Below are 13,548 nucleotides of genomic sequence, written 5' to 3'. Positions count from 1 at the left end.
GAGCAGTCAGTGCCCTTAACCTCTGAGCCATCTCTCCAGCCCCAATAATTAATATTTTAAGACAGGGTCTCATCCTATAGCCAAGGCTGGCCTCTAGCTCATGGTATGATGGTTTGAATAGTGCCCACAGACTCATGTGTTTGAATGCTTGGCCATACGGAGTGGCATCATTAGGTGGTGTGGCCTTGTTGGAGGAAGTGTGTCACTGTGGAGGTGGTGCATGCTCAAGCTATGCCTCGTATGGCAAACAGTCTCCTTGTGTTGCCTGCAGATCAAGATGTAAAACTCTTGGCTCTTTGAGCAATATGTCTGTCTGCATGCTTCCATGCTTCCCACCATGATTATAATGGACTAAACCACTAAAATTGTAAGATAGCCCCAATTAAGTATTTTCCATTATAAGAGTTGCCCTGATCATAGTATTTTTTCACAGCAATTAAACCCTAACTAAGACACATGATAATCTTCCTGTCTCAACCTCCTGAGTTCTAGGATCTACAGGTGCAAGCCACCATAGCTGGCTCTCAAGGAAATTTAAAACGTAACTAAATATTCCCAAGAATCCAGAAGGCTATGAACATAATATTGAAAGCTATGTATATACCAAGAAAAATCATGAGATAGTCTCTTACCTCTAGCATACCTTTACACCCTGTATAGGCAAAAAGTAATAGCTAAGGTGAAGTTATAGTGCAAATGAATGAACATGTGTGCCAATACACACCTACACACACACAAAATGGATCTAATATAGAATATTGGCTATAATCAGATGTTCTTTCACCTAGCCAGAGGCTGTATAAAAGATGGTTTAAACATCACAGACAACAAAGGTTAGCATGAGTTGAAGTATAAAGGACCAAAAGTTTTTGGAACATTTAGCTTTTGTGAAGATACCAAGGTGATAAAAGAAAGGGTTGGAATTATGGAACACACAAAAAAAGGAGGGTGTAGAGTAGCAAAAATGGGACTCACAGGATGCCAAAATAAAACAAATATTCTATGTACAGCTAATGATAAAATCTGCATCACTTTATATTTTTTTTTATTATTCGACATAATTTATTTACATTTCAAATGATTTCCCCTCTTCTAGCCCCCCCACTCCCCGAAAGTCCCGCAAGCCCCCTTCTCTTCCCCTGTCCTCCCACCCACCCCTTCCCACTTCCCCGTTCTGGTTTTGCTGAATACTGTTTCACTGAGTCTTTCCAGAACCAGGGGCCACTTTATATTTTTTAATTTATGATGTATCTAAGTATAGGTATGGTGTATGTGTGGAGCTGGGAAGACATCTTTTAGGATCAGTTCTCTTCTTCTACCAAAGGTTCCAAGGTCATCAGGTAATGGCAAGTTGTAACCCACTGGTCATTTCTTGCTAGTCTCTGTATCATTTTTCTTTTCTTTTTTTCCCTCCATGATTTTTTTCAAGACAAGAGTTTCACTATGTAGCCCTGGCTGTTCCGGAACTCACTATGTAGACCAAGATGGTCTCCAACTCACAGAAATCAGCCTGCCTCTGCCACCAAGTGTTAGGACTGAAGGGTGTGCCAAGACACACACACACACACACTCAGCCTGCCTCTGCTGCCAAGTGCTAGGACTGAAGGGTGTGCCACTATGCTTGGCCTGTCTTAATCTTCTGAGTGTCTCTCTACACTCATTTTTATTTAAAAAACAAAATAAAACAAAACAAAACACTAAATGTACAACTTAAATACCTGAAAATTAGTTTCTTTCCATCCAGGTTTTTTTGCTAGCATTTTCACCAATGCCTGGCATGGCATTTCAGTTCGCTCCATTAGTTCAACAGACTATAAATAAAATAAGACAAGAAAGTTAAAGGGTTAAAGGTAAAAGTTAAAATAGTTCCAAGTGAAGGTAAATCCTAAAGTCAAGCCAAGCCAATAGTTATTTCTGCAGATGGAAGGGAGCTAGAGCTAGGAGAGTTACATCACCTTTTCTCTCTCATAGTATCATATCACAGCACATGCTAAAATGAGTTATAGAGCATCACTCCTGTGATGGCTATTCTTGATTGTCAACTTGACAACATCTAGAATGAACCCAAAACCAATCGGCTGCATACATCTGAGAGATTGTGTGTGTGTGTGTGTGTGTGTGTGTTTTGAGACAAAGCCTCTCTACATACCCATGGCTACCCTGGAACATACAATGTAGATCAGGCTGGCCTCAAACACAAAGAGTTCTACCTTCTTCTGATTTCCCCCCAACCATGGCTTAGAAAAAATTTTTTGTTGTTTGTTTGTTTTGTTCTGATTTAAAGAGAGGCTCTTACTACGTAGTGTGAGGGGTTTTTTTCTTCGTGGGAAGATCCCCATTAATCCTTATATTTTGAGTGGGAAGATCTACCTTCAATCTGGGCCATATCTTCTGCTGACTGCTTTTGCTCTTGACCTGCTTATGCTCTGTCTCATTGCCAAGTTCATTCCTTCACTACCCTGAGTGAAGAGCCCACTTTGTGATCCTAGCATATCGTGAAGACCAGCGGAGACATCCAGCTCTGTGGACTAAAGAACTAATAGCCACTGTTGGACTAGCTGGACCACAGCTGGTAAGCCACTCTAGTAAATTCCGTGTGTGTGTGTGTCCACAGAAATTCTATCATTTCTGTTCCTCTGAAAAACCCTAATAAAATTTAAAAAGTTTGGACAGTTTCTCATACCAATATATAATGTATTTTCTATCAATAAATCATGATGGTAAGGAGAAGTACAGAAATAGACAAAGATCATCTATTTACCATGGCAAGATCTGTTTATTTTATTTATTTATTTACAACTTAAAAAATTCTTCTAAGCTTTATAATTCACAGTAAGAATTTAATTTTCTTGAAAAGAAACTAACTTTTATGCTTAGAGAAATCAGAATGAGGATGCTAAAAGATAAGCACTAAATAGCTACAAAACAAAAACAGAGAGGTCAACCTCATCTTAAGTTTATATTATGAAACATTTACTAATTATAAAACTTAGCAATGAAGACAAATGTTAATTTGGTACTTTTATTGTGTCTACATAATCTAATTTTATACTCTGTTTTGTACCTTTTGGAATTCTTCCATACAGGCCAACCTTTCCTTCCAGTTGCTACTGTCTAGAAGTTGGATACAGGTTGGGGGAAGAACAGCTGAAGCTTTTTCTTCACATACTTCAATCTGCAAGATACAGCAACATCAAAATTAGAGACGGTTTTAAAAAACAACATAAAAGCAACCCAGCTAAAACTAAAATACCCCTACAGGTAACTATGACATTTGAGTCTTCTGCAGTAAAAGGAATTCTTTTCAAGGAAGCTAAAAGATAAGAATTTACTGTATGTCAAAGAACTCAGGAGGACCTCTGATCTCCTCGGGGCCTTAACCTTCTCATGTGTAATACTCACTGAGAGTTCTGGCTCTGCTATTTCTTTAGTCTCCAATCCTTTCTTATTCTTTGTTCCAGCACTTGCTGAACCACCTGGTGCGGTTGTTTTGCCTTTCTTAGGTGGTCCACCAGCCTAAATGAAAAAGTTAAAAGCACAAACTACTTAAAATTTCATAAAAGCAGTTTTTGTTTTGTTTTTACATATTCTGACTCAAAAATTTTATTAAAATGAGATCACCTTAAAAGTTAACAAACTTTTTTTTTGAATTACCACATCAACATACAGAGACCCAAAGACCATCCATGGAATACTTGGTTAATTTGCAGGCTGCATATTAAAAGCTTCTACTTCAAAATTAGTTAACGAAAAATACAAAAACATGCAGCTGGGAAGGTACTAGGCAGAGGCAGAGAGTCAGAGGATCTGTGAATTTGAGGCCGGCCTGGTCTACAGAGAGAGTTCCAGAACAGCCAGGACTATCTAGAGAAACCCAGTCTCAAAAAAGCAAACCAACTCCCTCTCAACCAACAACCCAACAACAAAACAAAAACAAAAACTTTGGGGTTGGGGTTGAAGAGATAGCTCAGTCATTTAAAGTGCATGGGCTAGCCAGGCGTGGTGGTGCACGCCTGTAATCCCAGCACTTGGAAGGTAGATGCAGAGTTCAAGGTCAGCCTGGTCTACAGAGTGAGTTCCAGAACAGCCAGGGCTATACAGAGAAACCCTGTCTCAAAAAACCAAAAAGTGCACAGGCTGCTGTCACAGAGGACCTGCGTGCAATTCCCAGCAACATAATGGTCACTCACAACCATCTCTCATAACATCTGATCCCCCTTTCAGGAAGGCAGGTGTACATGAAGACAGAGCACTTGTACATATATAAAATTCATAAAAAATAAAACAAATGAAATAAAATGATGAACTGGGGTTCAGCTGGAGAGATGGCTCAGTGGTTAAAAGCATTTGCTCCTCTTGAAGAGTACTGTTGCTCAGTTCCAAACAACCATATGAGAAGGTTAACTGTCTCAAACTCTAGCTCCAAGGGTTCTGAATGCCATTCTGGCCTCTATAGACAGTAAGTACCTCACATACATAAATAAAGTCTTAATAAAAATTAAACTGGGAGCCGGGCAGTAGTGGCGCACGCCTGTAATCCCAGTACTCTGGGAGGCAGAGGCAGGATTTCTGAGTTGGAGGCCAGCCTGGTCCTCAGAGTGAGTTCCAGGACAGAGAAACCCTGTCTCGAAAAAACCAAATCCAAAAATAAAAACCAATAAAATAAAATAAACTGGGGCCCAGCAGTAGTGACACATTCCTTTAATCCCAGCACTCATGAAGCAAAAGCAGGTGGATTTGAGTTTTAGGGTTGTCTAGTGTTTAGATTCAGGACATCCAACACTGCTAGACTAAGAAGCCCTATCTTGAAAAACAAACAAAAATCTGGAGGGCCAGGCACAGAAATACATGCTTTAATCCCAGCATTCAGGAGGATGAGGCAGAGAAAAGTCGGCTGGATCTCTGTAAGTTCTAGGTCAGCCTAGTCTACATAGTTAGTTCCAGGACACTCAGGACTATATAAAGAGACCCTGTCTCACCCAACAAGAACAAAAAAAAAAATAACTGGAATTATACTATAATTACAGATTAATTTGATATTAACAATTGGGTCTTTAATGCCTTTAATACTACTATTTTTAAATTTTGCTACTTATTGCTATTGCTAGTATGGGTGGACATCCACTTCATAGCACAACGTGTGGAAGTCAGGCAACAACCTTTTAGGACCTGGTTCTCTCCTTTCACCCTGGGATTGAAGAACTGACCTCAGGTTGTCAATACTGATGGCACACATCTCTGATCATTTGGCCAGCCCTATTTATTTATTCTAGGGGCTGAGGGATCATGGGATGGAACGATGGACACACACTATTTGAAGGTCAGATGAAGACTGCAGAATCAAGTTTTCCTTCCTTGGAGAGAGTGAGTCTCTCCTTCCATCATATAGGTCCTGGTTATCATCAGGTCATCAGCCTTGGCTATGTAAATGAGTTATCTCTATAGCCTAAACTGTAAACTTTAAAAAAAAGATTAAAATGTTTACCATTAAAAAAAAAAAGGCATGTTATTACTATTTTTATTCCTAGTTAGATTTTTACTTTTCTTGTTTTTGTTTACGTTTTGGTTCTTTTTGAGACTCAGTTTCTCTTATGTAGCCTTGGCTGTTCTGGAACTTACCCCATAGTCCAGGCTGGTTCCCAAGGGCTGGGATTAATGGCATGTACCACCACTACCTTGCTCCTAGTCATAGTTTTAAAGAAAAAAAAATTACATTATTTACTTAGAGTGTATCCTTGTTCATCAATTTTTTTTCCTCCTCCCATTATGTGGATATGAGAGACTGAATTCTGGTTATAAGATTTGGAAGCAAGCTCCTTTATCCACTTAGTCAATGAGCCAGCTTCCAGGCAGGTTATAAAGAAAAAAATGTAGTTATAATACTATGTCTTTATTAAGATCTGTTCTATTTGCAATGTGGCCAAGGAATCTATTTCTCAAATTAAGACATATCGGAAGACTAACCATGAATATGAAACCCAGTGTCTTATCTTACTAAATTCTAATTTTTAAGCCATCTTTTAAGCCAAGCGTGGTAGTACACATCAGTAATTCCAGCACTCAGGAGACTAAGTATAAGGAGTAATCCTAGGCTATATAGCAAGCTTCAGACCAACATGGATTACAAAATAAGGCCTTGTTACAAAAGTCTATTAACCTTTGCAGTAGGTGCTTTTTTTACTGGTCCTGGTTTGGGTCCCGAAACATCTTTTGTGTCTTTGTCCCCTGCTGCTCCTGATGCAGCAGCCCGTCCTGGCAGAGGCTTGGATTCCTTCTTTTCAGTTGCAAGTCCAGATTTTTTACCATGAACCAGTTCTACTTTTTCTGAACATTCTTTGATCTAGAGAAAGCAGTATGAACATCATTATGTTCTAATAACTTCAAAACACAGCTATTACATTATTATTTAGAAGTCATTAAACTACAGTTAAACAAAAAAAAATTCAGAAAATATTAAGGGTTTTTTTGTAATTCTGTAATTCTGTAATTTTCTTGGTAGTGCATATGACGTATGTTTTATTTCTTCATAAACTAAAATTATAAAAATACCTAAACAGCCATGATTTTGATCAAATATATTTTCTTAAAAGTACATTTTTGTATTACATCTTCTACAGATTATTCAGCTTTGGTTAGGTTATAATTTGAAAGATATTTTTACTATTGTACCACTATAGCCTGGATTAAAATTTCAACAAACTTGTTCTGAAATATTATTAGAGAATAAACTGAAGAACATGGAGTCAATTAGCAATGTTTTCTTTTTTGGCAATACAGAAAAGACAAAATTAGTAACAAAAAATGCCCAGAGAGCACCCTCCAAAACTGATTTCAAATACATGTGCATATCTGCAACATAAGTTTTTTTTCCCTTAAGAAACTGGCAAGTTTCAACCAAGGTTGGTGGCGCATGCCTTTAATTCTAGCACTTGGGAGGGAGGCAGAGATCTCTGAGTTTGAGGCTAGCCTCATATACAGAGTGAATTCTAGGATAGTCAGGGCTACTTGAGAAACCCTGTCTTGAAAAACTAAGAAACTTTAGCAAACAAAAAAGCTCACAACAACAAAAAAGAAACTGGCAGTGAACAAACAAAATTTACAAAATCATGTAAATACTCTGAAATATTTTTATCTTTTATTTTTTGATGGATTCATATATAAATACACACACTCACACATATACAGTATATTGTAATTACTGGCATACCTATCTACTCATAACTTTCTCTCATCCATATTACTGACACCCTCCTCCATACAATTCCCTTTTCAACATTCAAACCTTTCTGTACTGTTCTGTGACATACTGAATTTAACCAGGGTCATGAAACTGCCCACTAGAGCATGGTAGGCTCACCACTGAGTACACAACTGAACGCAACATCTGTTCCCACTTCAGAACCTATCATTAGACAACAGTTCAACAGAGAGGGATAGGATAGGTTTGCAAACTGCAATGCAAAGAGAAAACCACTACTAACTTACCCTATCAAGTTTGAGTTTGTCAACATCAGCTAAAAATGGGTTTACTGTTTTCTCACCAACCACTTTCAAAGCAGTACCCAGTGCTTCAAATGCAGCATCTCTGACTTCAGGAGCAGAATCATTGATGTGCTACACAGAAATAAATGATGTTTAATACAATGAACTCTAGTTACTACAAATAGTTGCTGGATAAGAATTTTCCCTTTATAATTTACTGAAGTTTACTGCAAGCTTTTCTTTTGTCAATTAACAGTTAATCTTCCTCATTTTTTTCTGGATTTCAGAAATCTTTAGTTAATTTACCTAGTTAACTAATTCAAATAATAATTTAGTTATTCACCAAGTAAATGTCATTTTTTCCCCTTCCCTTTTTCCTCTTGCTCCAGCCCACTTCTCACTCTGGCCCAAAGGTTTTTTATTTGTTTCTCATCACGGATGGTTGTGAGCCACCATGTGGTTGCTGGGATTTGAACTCATGACCTCTGGAAGAGCAATCAGTGCTCTTAATCACTGAGCCATCTCATCAGCCCGTAAATGTCATTTTTGAAATATAATTTATTTTCCTTGATGTGTATGAGTGCTTTGTCTGCATGTATGCAAGTGTACCATGTGCATGCCTGGTCCCCAAAGAGATCAGAAGAGGGAGTTGGAGCCCTGAGAACTAAAGTCACAGATGGTTGTAAACCACCATAGAGGTGCCAGGAACCATGCCTGGATTCTTTACAAGAACAGCTCTTAACCGCTGAGCCATTTCACAGTGCTTTAAATACTGTGTACATACATACACATATACACACTCTATGTGTATATTTATGTATATGTGAATGTCTCTCCCTTCACCTTTAAAGGGGATCTGGGGAGTTAACTTAGGTTACTGTGTGGCTAGTCTTTACTCTTTGAGCCATCTTGCCAGTCCCCCATGCTTTCCATTCCCTTTTATCTAAAATGCCCTATTCACAATGACCTTCACACACTCTAGTTTGATGCTTATTCTTGGCTAACTTGTCGTCCTTCAAAAGTTGAACATGACAGTTACAAAACTTGGGGTCAAAGTGTTTGATCCTTTAAAGATCACAATCTACAGTATTAAAGTCATACAGTAATTATATATAATTAGTAGGAAAAATATATACAGTACTCCCAATTACCTTAAGTAGAGCAGCACAAAAGGGCTTTAGCAGACTCTTCGGCAATGTAGAGGAAGTGCAGTGACGAAAGCTTCTTGCAATAAAAAGTGATGTCTGCTGCTTGATGGTGGGATTTTTATTATCCATTACTGCTAAAACATCCTCACTGATGTTCTGTAGTGTGGTCTTTAGAAGAAAATGGCAATGAGCTTTTTCAACTATAAATTATCAAATTTTTATAGTGACAACATGTATTAAGACAAAAGCGTAAGTTCCACGCCATCAACTTACAGTGAGGAAGATTGCATCAATTGCCTCCTGTAGGGCTTGCACCACTTGAGGCTTCTTTTCTTTGAATTTTTCCAAAATTGTTGGCACAACCTGTAAAGATGAACAGCTATAGTAATGCTTTAACAAATAGGAATGAAGTACTGCAGGGGACAGAGAGATGGCTCAGCAGTTTAAGAACACATGCTGTTCATGTGTTTGGTTCCCAGCACCCACATCATAGCTCACAACCATCCACAATTCCAATTCCAGAAATTACAATGCTCTTTGACCTCCACAGGCACCAGCTACACATCTGGTGCACAGACATACACGCAGTCAAATCACTCATACTCATAGTATGGCTGACTCAAAGATTTTAAGCTAAGTGAAAGGAAACCAGTCATGAATGACCAACCACACATTCTTAGACCATTTATATGGAATATTCCCCACAGGAATAGGACATGTTCTTAACTGCCCTGCCATTTGTCTGACAGCATATTAAGTATAATTTTAAAGAAGAAAAAAAATCTCAAATTAAGCAGATGGAACCATCTTAGCTAAACAGCAGTTAAATAGAACCAGTAACAACTCAAATTAGAAGGTAAGGCAATCAATCACTCATTCATTGCTTAGCAAATTAATGTCAATTTTAAAAGTAGTTTTCAGGCAGGAGCCAGGGATACAGAGACCCACACCCCAACCCTGCCTCCCCAAAAGTAGTTTTCTTCATTTGTTTGTTTTTTTTTTTTTTTTAAGACAGGGATTCTCTATGTAGCCCTGGCTGTTCTGAAACTTACTCTATAAATTAGGCTGGCTTGAACCCCAGAGATCTGCCTCAGAATTCCAACTGGCATTAAAGATGTGCAGCACCACACACAGCTAGGCTCTATCTTTATTTCCATAATAACAGGCAGCACAATTCACTTTTATTTGTTAGTTCTCAGAATGATCTTTATCACACAAGTTACCAGCCTCCGGTAAGGCTACATATTAACAAAACAATAAAACTGACAATTGCCAAAATTTCAGAATGATAACTCATTCCAAGTAATTCAGATCAAATGTAGAAGCTACTAATACCTGCCAGAGTTAAGGAAAACATCTCATGTATTAACTCTATTACTAAACTTGACTGCTACCTAACTCATGGTTTACTAAAAACATTTTCCCTATGGCCAGAGTAGTTGTAAAGACAACCCAGGACTTTATGCATGATAAGGAGATGTTTCCACTAGTGAACAATAATGCACAATCCTACATGTTTTACAATTTTAATTCAAACACAAGTTGGCTGTATCAAGTAAATAATGGGCAAACAAATCAAGTGTATGATTTTTACATGAGTCTTGTGAAGAGCTAGACTGAATATATATGAAACCAGTGAAATGTTTACTTTGTCCAACATAAAGATCTATGTCAAGAGCTGTTTTAAAATATAAAAGAAACTACCCTACCATTTCTGATAATTTTTTAGATTTACATCTAAATAGAATACTACTTACATGTCCTGCATATTGTCCAAATCTCTTTCTTAGCCCAACAGCTAATCCAGTAAGACATTTTGCTGCCAAAGCTACCAACATGACATTGGTGTCCTTTCCAACAACCTGTAAAGGTAAAAAACAAAACAAAGCAAAAGTCATAACCCTGTAAAAGGGGTACTAGAATAGGTAACCAATTTTATTTCTTACAAAAGAGGAAAATCTTAATAATAATGAATTTATAAGCCTCCACTATGTGGTATTCTTGTCGAACGGAGAGAAGGAAAAGAAAGAAACAAAAAAAGAATGAGATAGGCATTGAATGGGGATGTAGCTCAGTGGTAAAGTGTTTGCCCAGCACATACTGAGGCTCTGGTATCAAACACTAACATCAAGAAACACGAAAGCAAAAACCAACATACCAAATCCCTGACCCTCCATAAGGGCACCTGGCTGCCTGTACTGCACAAGTGTACAGAGAAGTTGGAGGGATGCTGTCCTTACTTTGGAACAGGAAAACCAAGCAAATATATTTCCAAAAGACACAGGGCAACAGCTCTATTATAAATTTATACCCATACAACCATTAGTACAAACTGCTGTGGTTATCGCAAATCCCACTGTAAACATTTCTGTAAAAGCCATTTAGTTACACAGGAGACTGAGTTTTTCTTACATTTCTCCTAAGAGACTCTCCTTTAGTAAAATCTCTACAGCCTTGTTAGAACCCCAAAGCCCAACACTTATCTAAATTCATAGATATGCATCAATTCAGCAACAAAGTAATGACTGGGTTTCTCCCTGGTAACAGTTTACCACAGTAAACTGCCCATCTTAGTGTTAAAATAATGTTGTTTTATTAAAGTACCCACAAGTCCTTGTTTTATTTATTTTTTTCATTCTCTTTTTCAGTAGAAGCAATTGCTTTGATTTTATGTAGTCCTTAGTTCCATAAACAGAAATGCTAAACTCTTTGGTCTCTGAATTAAACAACCTCTCATATACATATCATATTAAGAGTTAGCAATTATCTTCCCTAAGGAATAAAAAATTTAAATATTTCATTAAAATTAAAATGTTAATATTTCTTAAAAACAAACTAGGCACCACAATTTTGAAGATGCTTTGTAATGCTTTTTAAATTTAATTTCACCCAAATTGTATAAAGTAGGTATTATTACCTCAACTTTGGAAAATTTTAAAAATGAAAGAGATTGATTTGCTTCAGGTGATAAGCCAGCAATAAGTAGGGATTCACCAATCTATGTCTATACAAACTTCATAGCCTTTGATTATCATTATTGAATATAATCTATCACTCTACCTCTAAACCAGTATCATATGGCAACTCCATTTTCTTTATAAGAGATGGAATCACAGGCCAGGTGGTGGTGGTGGATGCCTTTTATCCCAAACATGTCTCAAAAAGAAAAGAAAAAAACCCAAACAAACAAAAACCAAAACCAAACCCACAACAACAAACAAACAAAAAAGACTGTTGACGAGCTGGCTTGGTGGCTAAGACCATTTGCTGCAGAGAATCCAGATAGGAGGTTGGTTTAGTTCCCAGTATCTATGTGGTGGTTCACAAACATTTGTAACTCCACTTCTAGAGGTTTTGACAGCTTCTTTTAACTTCTACAGGCACCAGGCACACAAGATGTATATATTTACATATCTAGGGCAAAACAGCCATACACATGAATCTAAAAACAAGAAAGAGAGACAGAGAGAGAAAGAGAGAGAGAGAGAAGAGAGAGAGAGAGAGAGAGAGAGAGAGAGAGAGAGAGAGAGAGAGAGAGAGCGCTAATTGTGTTCAAGCCAGCTCACATATCTTGGGTTGCATAGTGAGACTCTGGGAAAAAAAATCTTCTGAGTCTATTTATTTCAAAGACTGAATTAATGTACTACATGCCTCTCACACTCATTGTCACTTTGCCTAAACAAACTACTCTCGCAACTGAAAAAGTGGAAGTGAATGGGACTCAGAAACCTGCATGCCTCTGCCTCCTGATTTAGGATTAAAGGCATGTGCCACCACCATCTGGTTTTGTTTTTTGCTTTTTAAAGTATTTATGAAGGACCTTTACTTGACAGAATAGGAAAATTCAGCCAAGTGGTGGTGGCGCACGCCTGTAATCCCAGCACCCTGAGAGGCAGAGGCAGGCGGATTTCTGAGTTCGAGGCCAGCCTGGTCTACAGAGTGAGTTCCAGGACAGCCAGGGCTATACAGAGAAACCCTGTCTTGAAAAAACCAAATTAAAAAAAAAACAATAAACAAACAAACAAACAAACAAATAAATAGAAAATAAAATTCAAGTGATTAGTTTTCTCAGTGGCTTCTGTCCTGACACAGGGAAAAAAAGATTAGCTTAAAACTACAAGTTAATATAACCTTATTCTTTAATTCAAAGTGATAGCCAGGTGTGCCCAGAGTCCCAACTACTCAGGAGGTTGAGGTTGCAGAATTACTTGAGTCAATATATTCTATCTAGACTAGCTTTGGTAACATAGCAAGAACATGATCCCCCAAAATAGTGTTATGGCTTTTCTTACTATCTGGACTTAAAACATTAAAATTCAACTTTCTTGTAAACAATTATTAATTAGTCTTACTTATTTTTGAGACACAGTCTCATTATGTGAGGTTGCTGTAGAACTCACTATACAGACGAGGCTAGTCTTAAAATCATAGAAATCTACCTGCTTTACCATGTCCAGCCAATCAGTATCTATCTTCAACTGGTAATATAGGATACTCGTTAACAATAGTTGAAACAAAAATATGCTATTAAAAGAGGGGAAGAAAATCAATGAATGAAATTAACCAGTAAATATGTCAAAAAATGAGTAAGACCAAACTTGTTGGTATGTATTTATCCTAGCACTAGGGAAATTTAGGCAGAAGGAGATGGATTATCTCTGAGCTCTGGGCCAAGTCTACATAGAGAGACCCTATCTCAGGCAGACAGAGATGGGGTGAGGTGTTAGGCAGACTTGGAAGTATATGCCTGTAACTGCAGCACACAGATGAAGGTAGTAGCTCTAGGTTATCCTCCATGACAGCGTAAGCTGGAAGCCAGATCAGGCTGCATGTGATTAAAAAAAAGAAAACTTGCAACAAAATCAGGAATATATAAAATCTGAAGAATAATATAAATCCAAATATTAATACAAAGGGT

General features: G+C 37.7%; 1 protein-coding gene across 2 annotated transcripts in view; it reads right to left on the bottom strand.

Annotated features, from left to right (window-relative positions):
• Window positions 1-13,548, bottom strand: part of Ckap5 (cytoskeleton associated protein 5) — an 89,920-nt gene that overhangs the window by 41,990 nt on the left and 34,382 nt on the right. For both annotated transcript variants that reach the window (XM_052182957.1, XM_052182959.1), the window contains exons 9-16: window positions 10,388-10,492; window positions 8,904-8,993; window positions 8,634-8,798; window positions 7,486-7,614; window positions 6,158-6,340; window positions 3,403-3,516; window positions 3,065-3,175; window positions 1,719-1,811 (exon numbers count right to left, since the gene is read on the bottom strand). In XM_052182957.1, coding sequence (XP_052038917.1) covers window positions 1,719-1,811; window positions 3,065-3,175; window positions 3,403-3,516; window positions 6,158-6,340; window positions 7,486-7,614; window positions 8,634-8,798; window positions 8,904-8,993; window positions 10,388-10,492 — 990 coding nt within the window. The remainder of the gene's footprint in view (window positions 1-1,718; window positions 1,812-3,064; window positions 3,176-3,402; window positions 3,517-6,157; window positions 6,341-7,485; window positions 7,615-8,633; window positions 8,799-8,903; window positions 8,994-10,387; window positions 10,493-13,548) is intronic.

Source organism: Apodemus sylvaticus, chromosome 5 (genome assembly GCF_947179515.1).
Source record: "Apodemus sylvaticus chromosome 5, mApoSyl1.1, whole genome shotgun sequence".
Classification (NCBI taxonomy): domain Eukaryota; kingdom Metazoa; phylum Chordata; class Mammalia; order Rodentia; family Muridae; genus Apodemus; species Apodemus sylvaticus.
The sequence above is the reverse complement of the archived record's forward strand: the minus strand, read 5'-3'. Positions and strand labels throughout refer to the sequence as shown.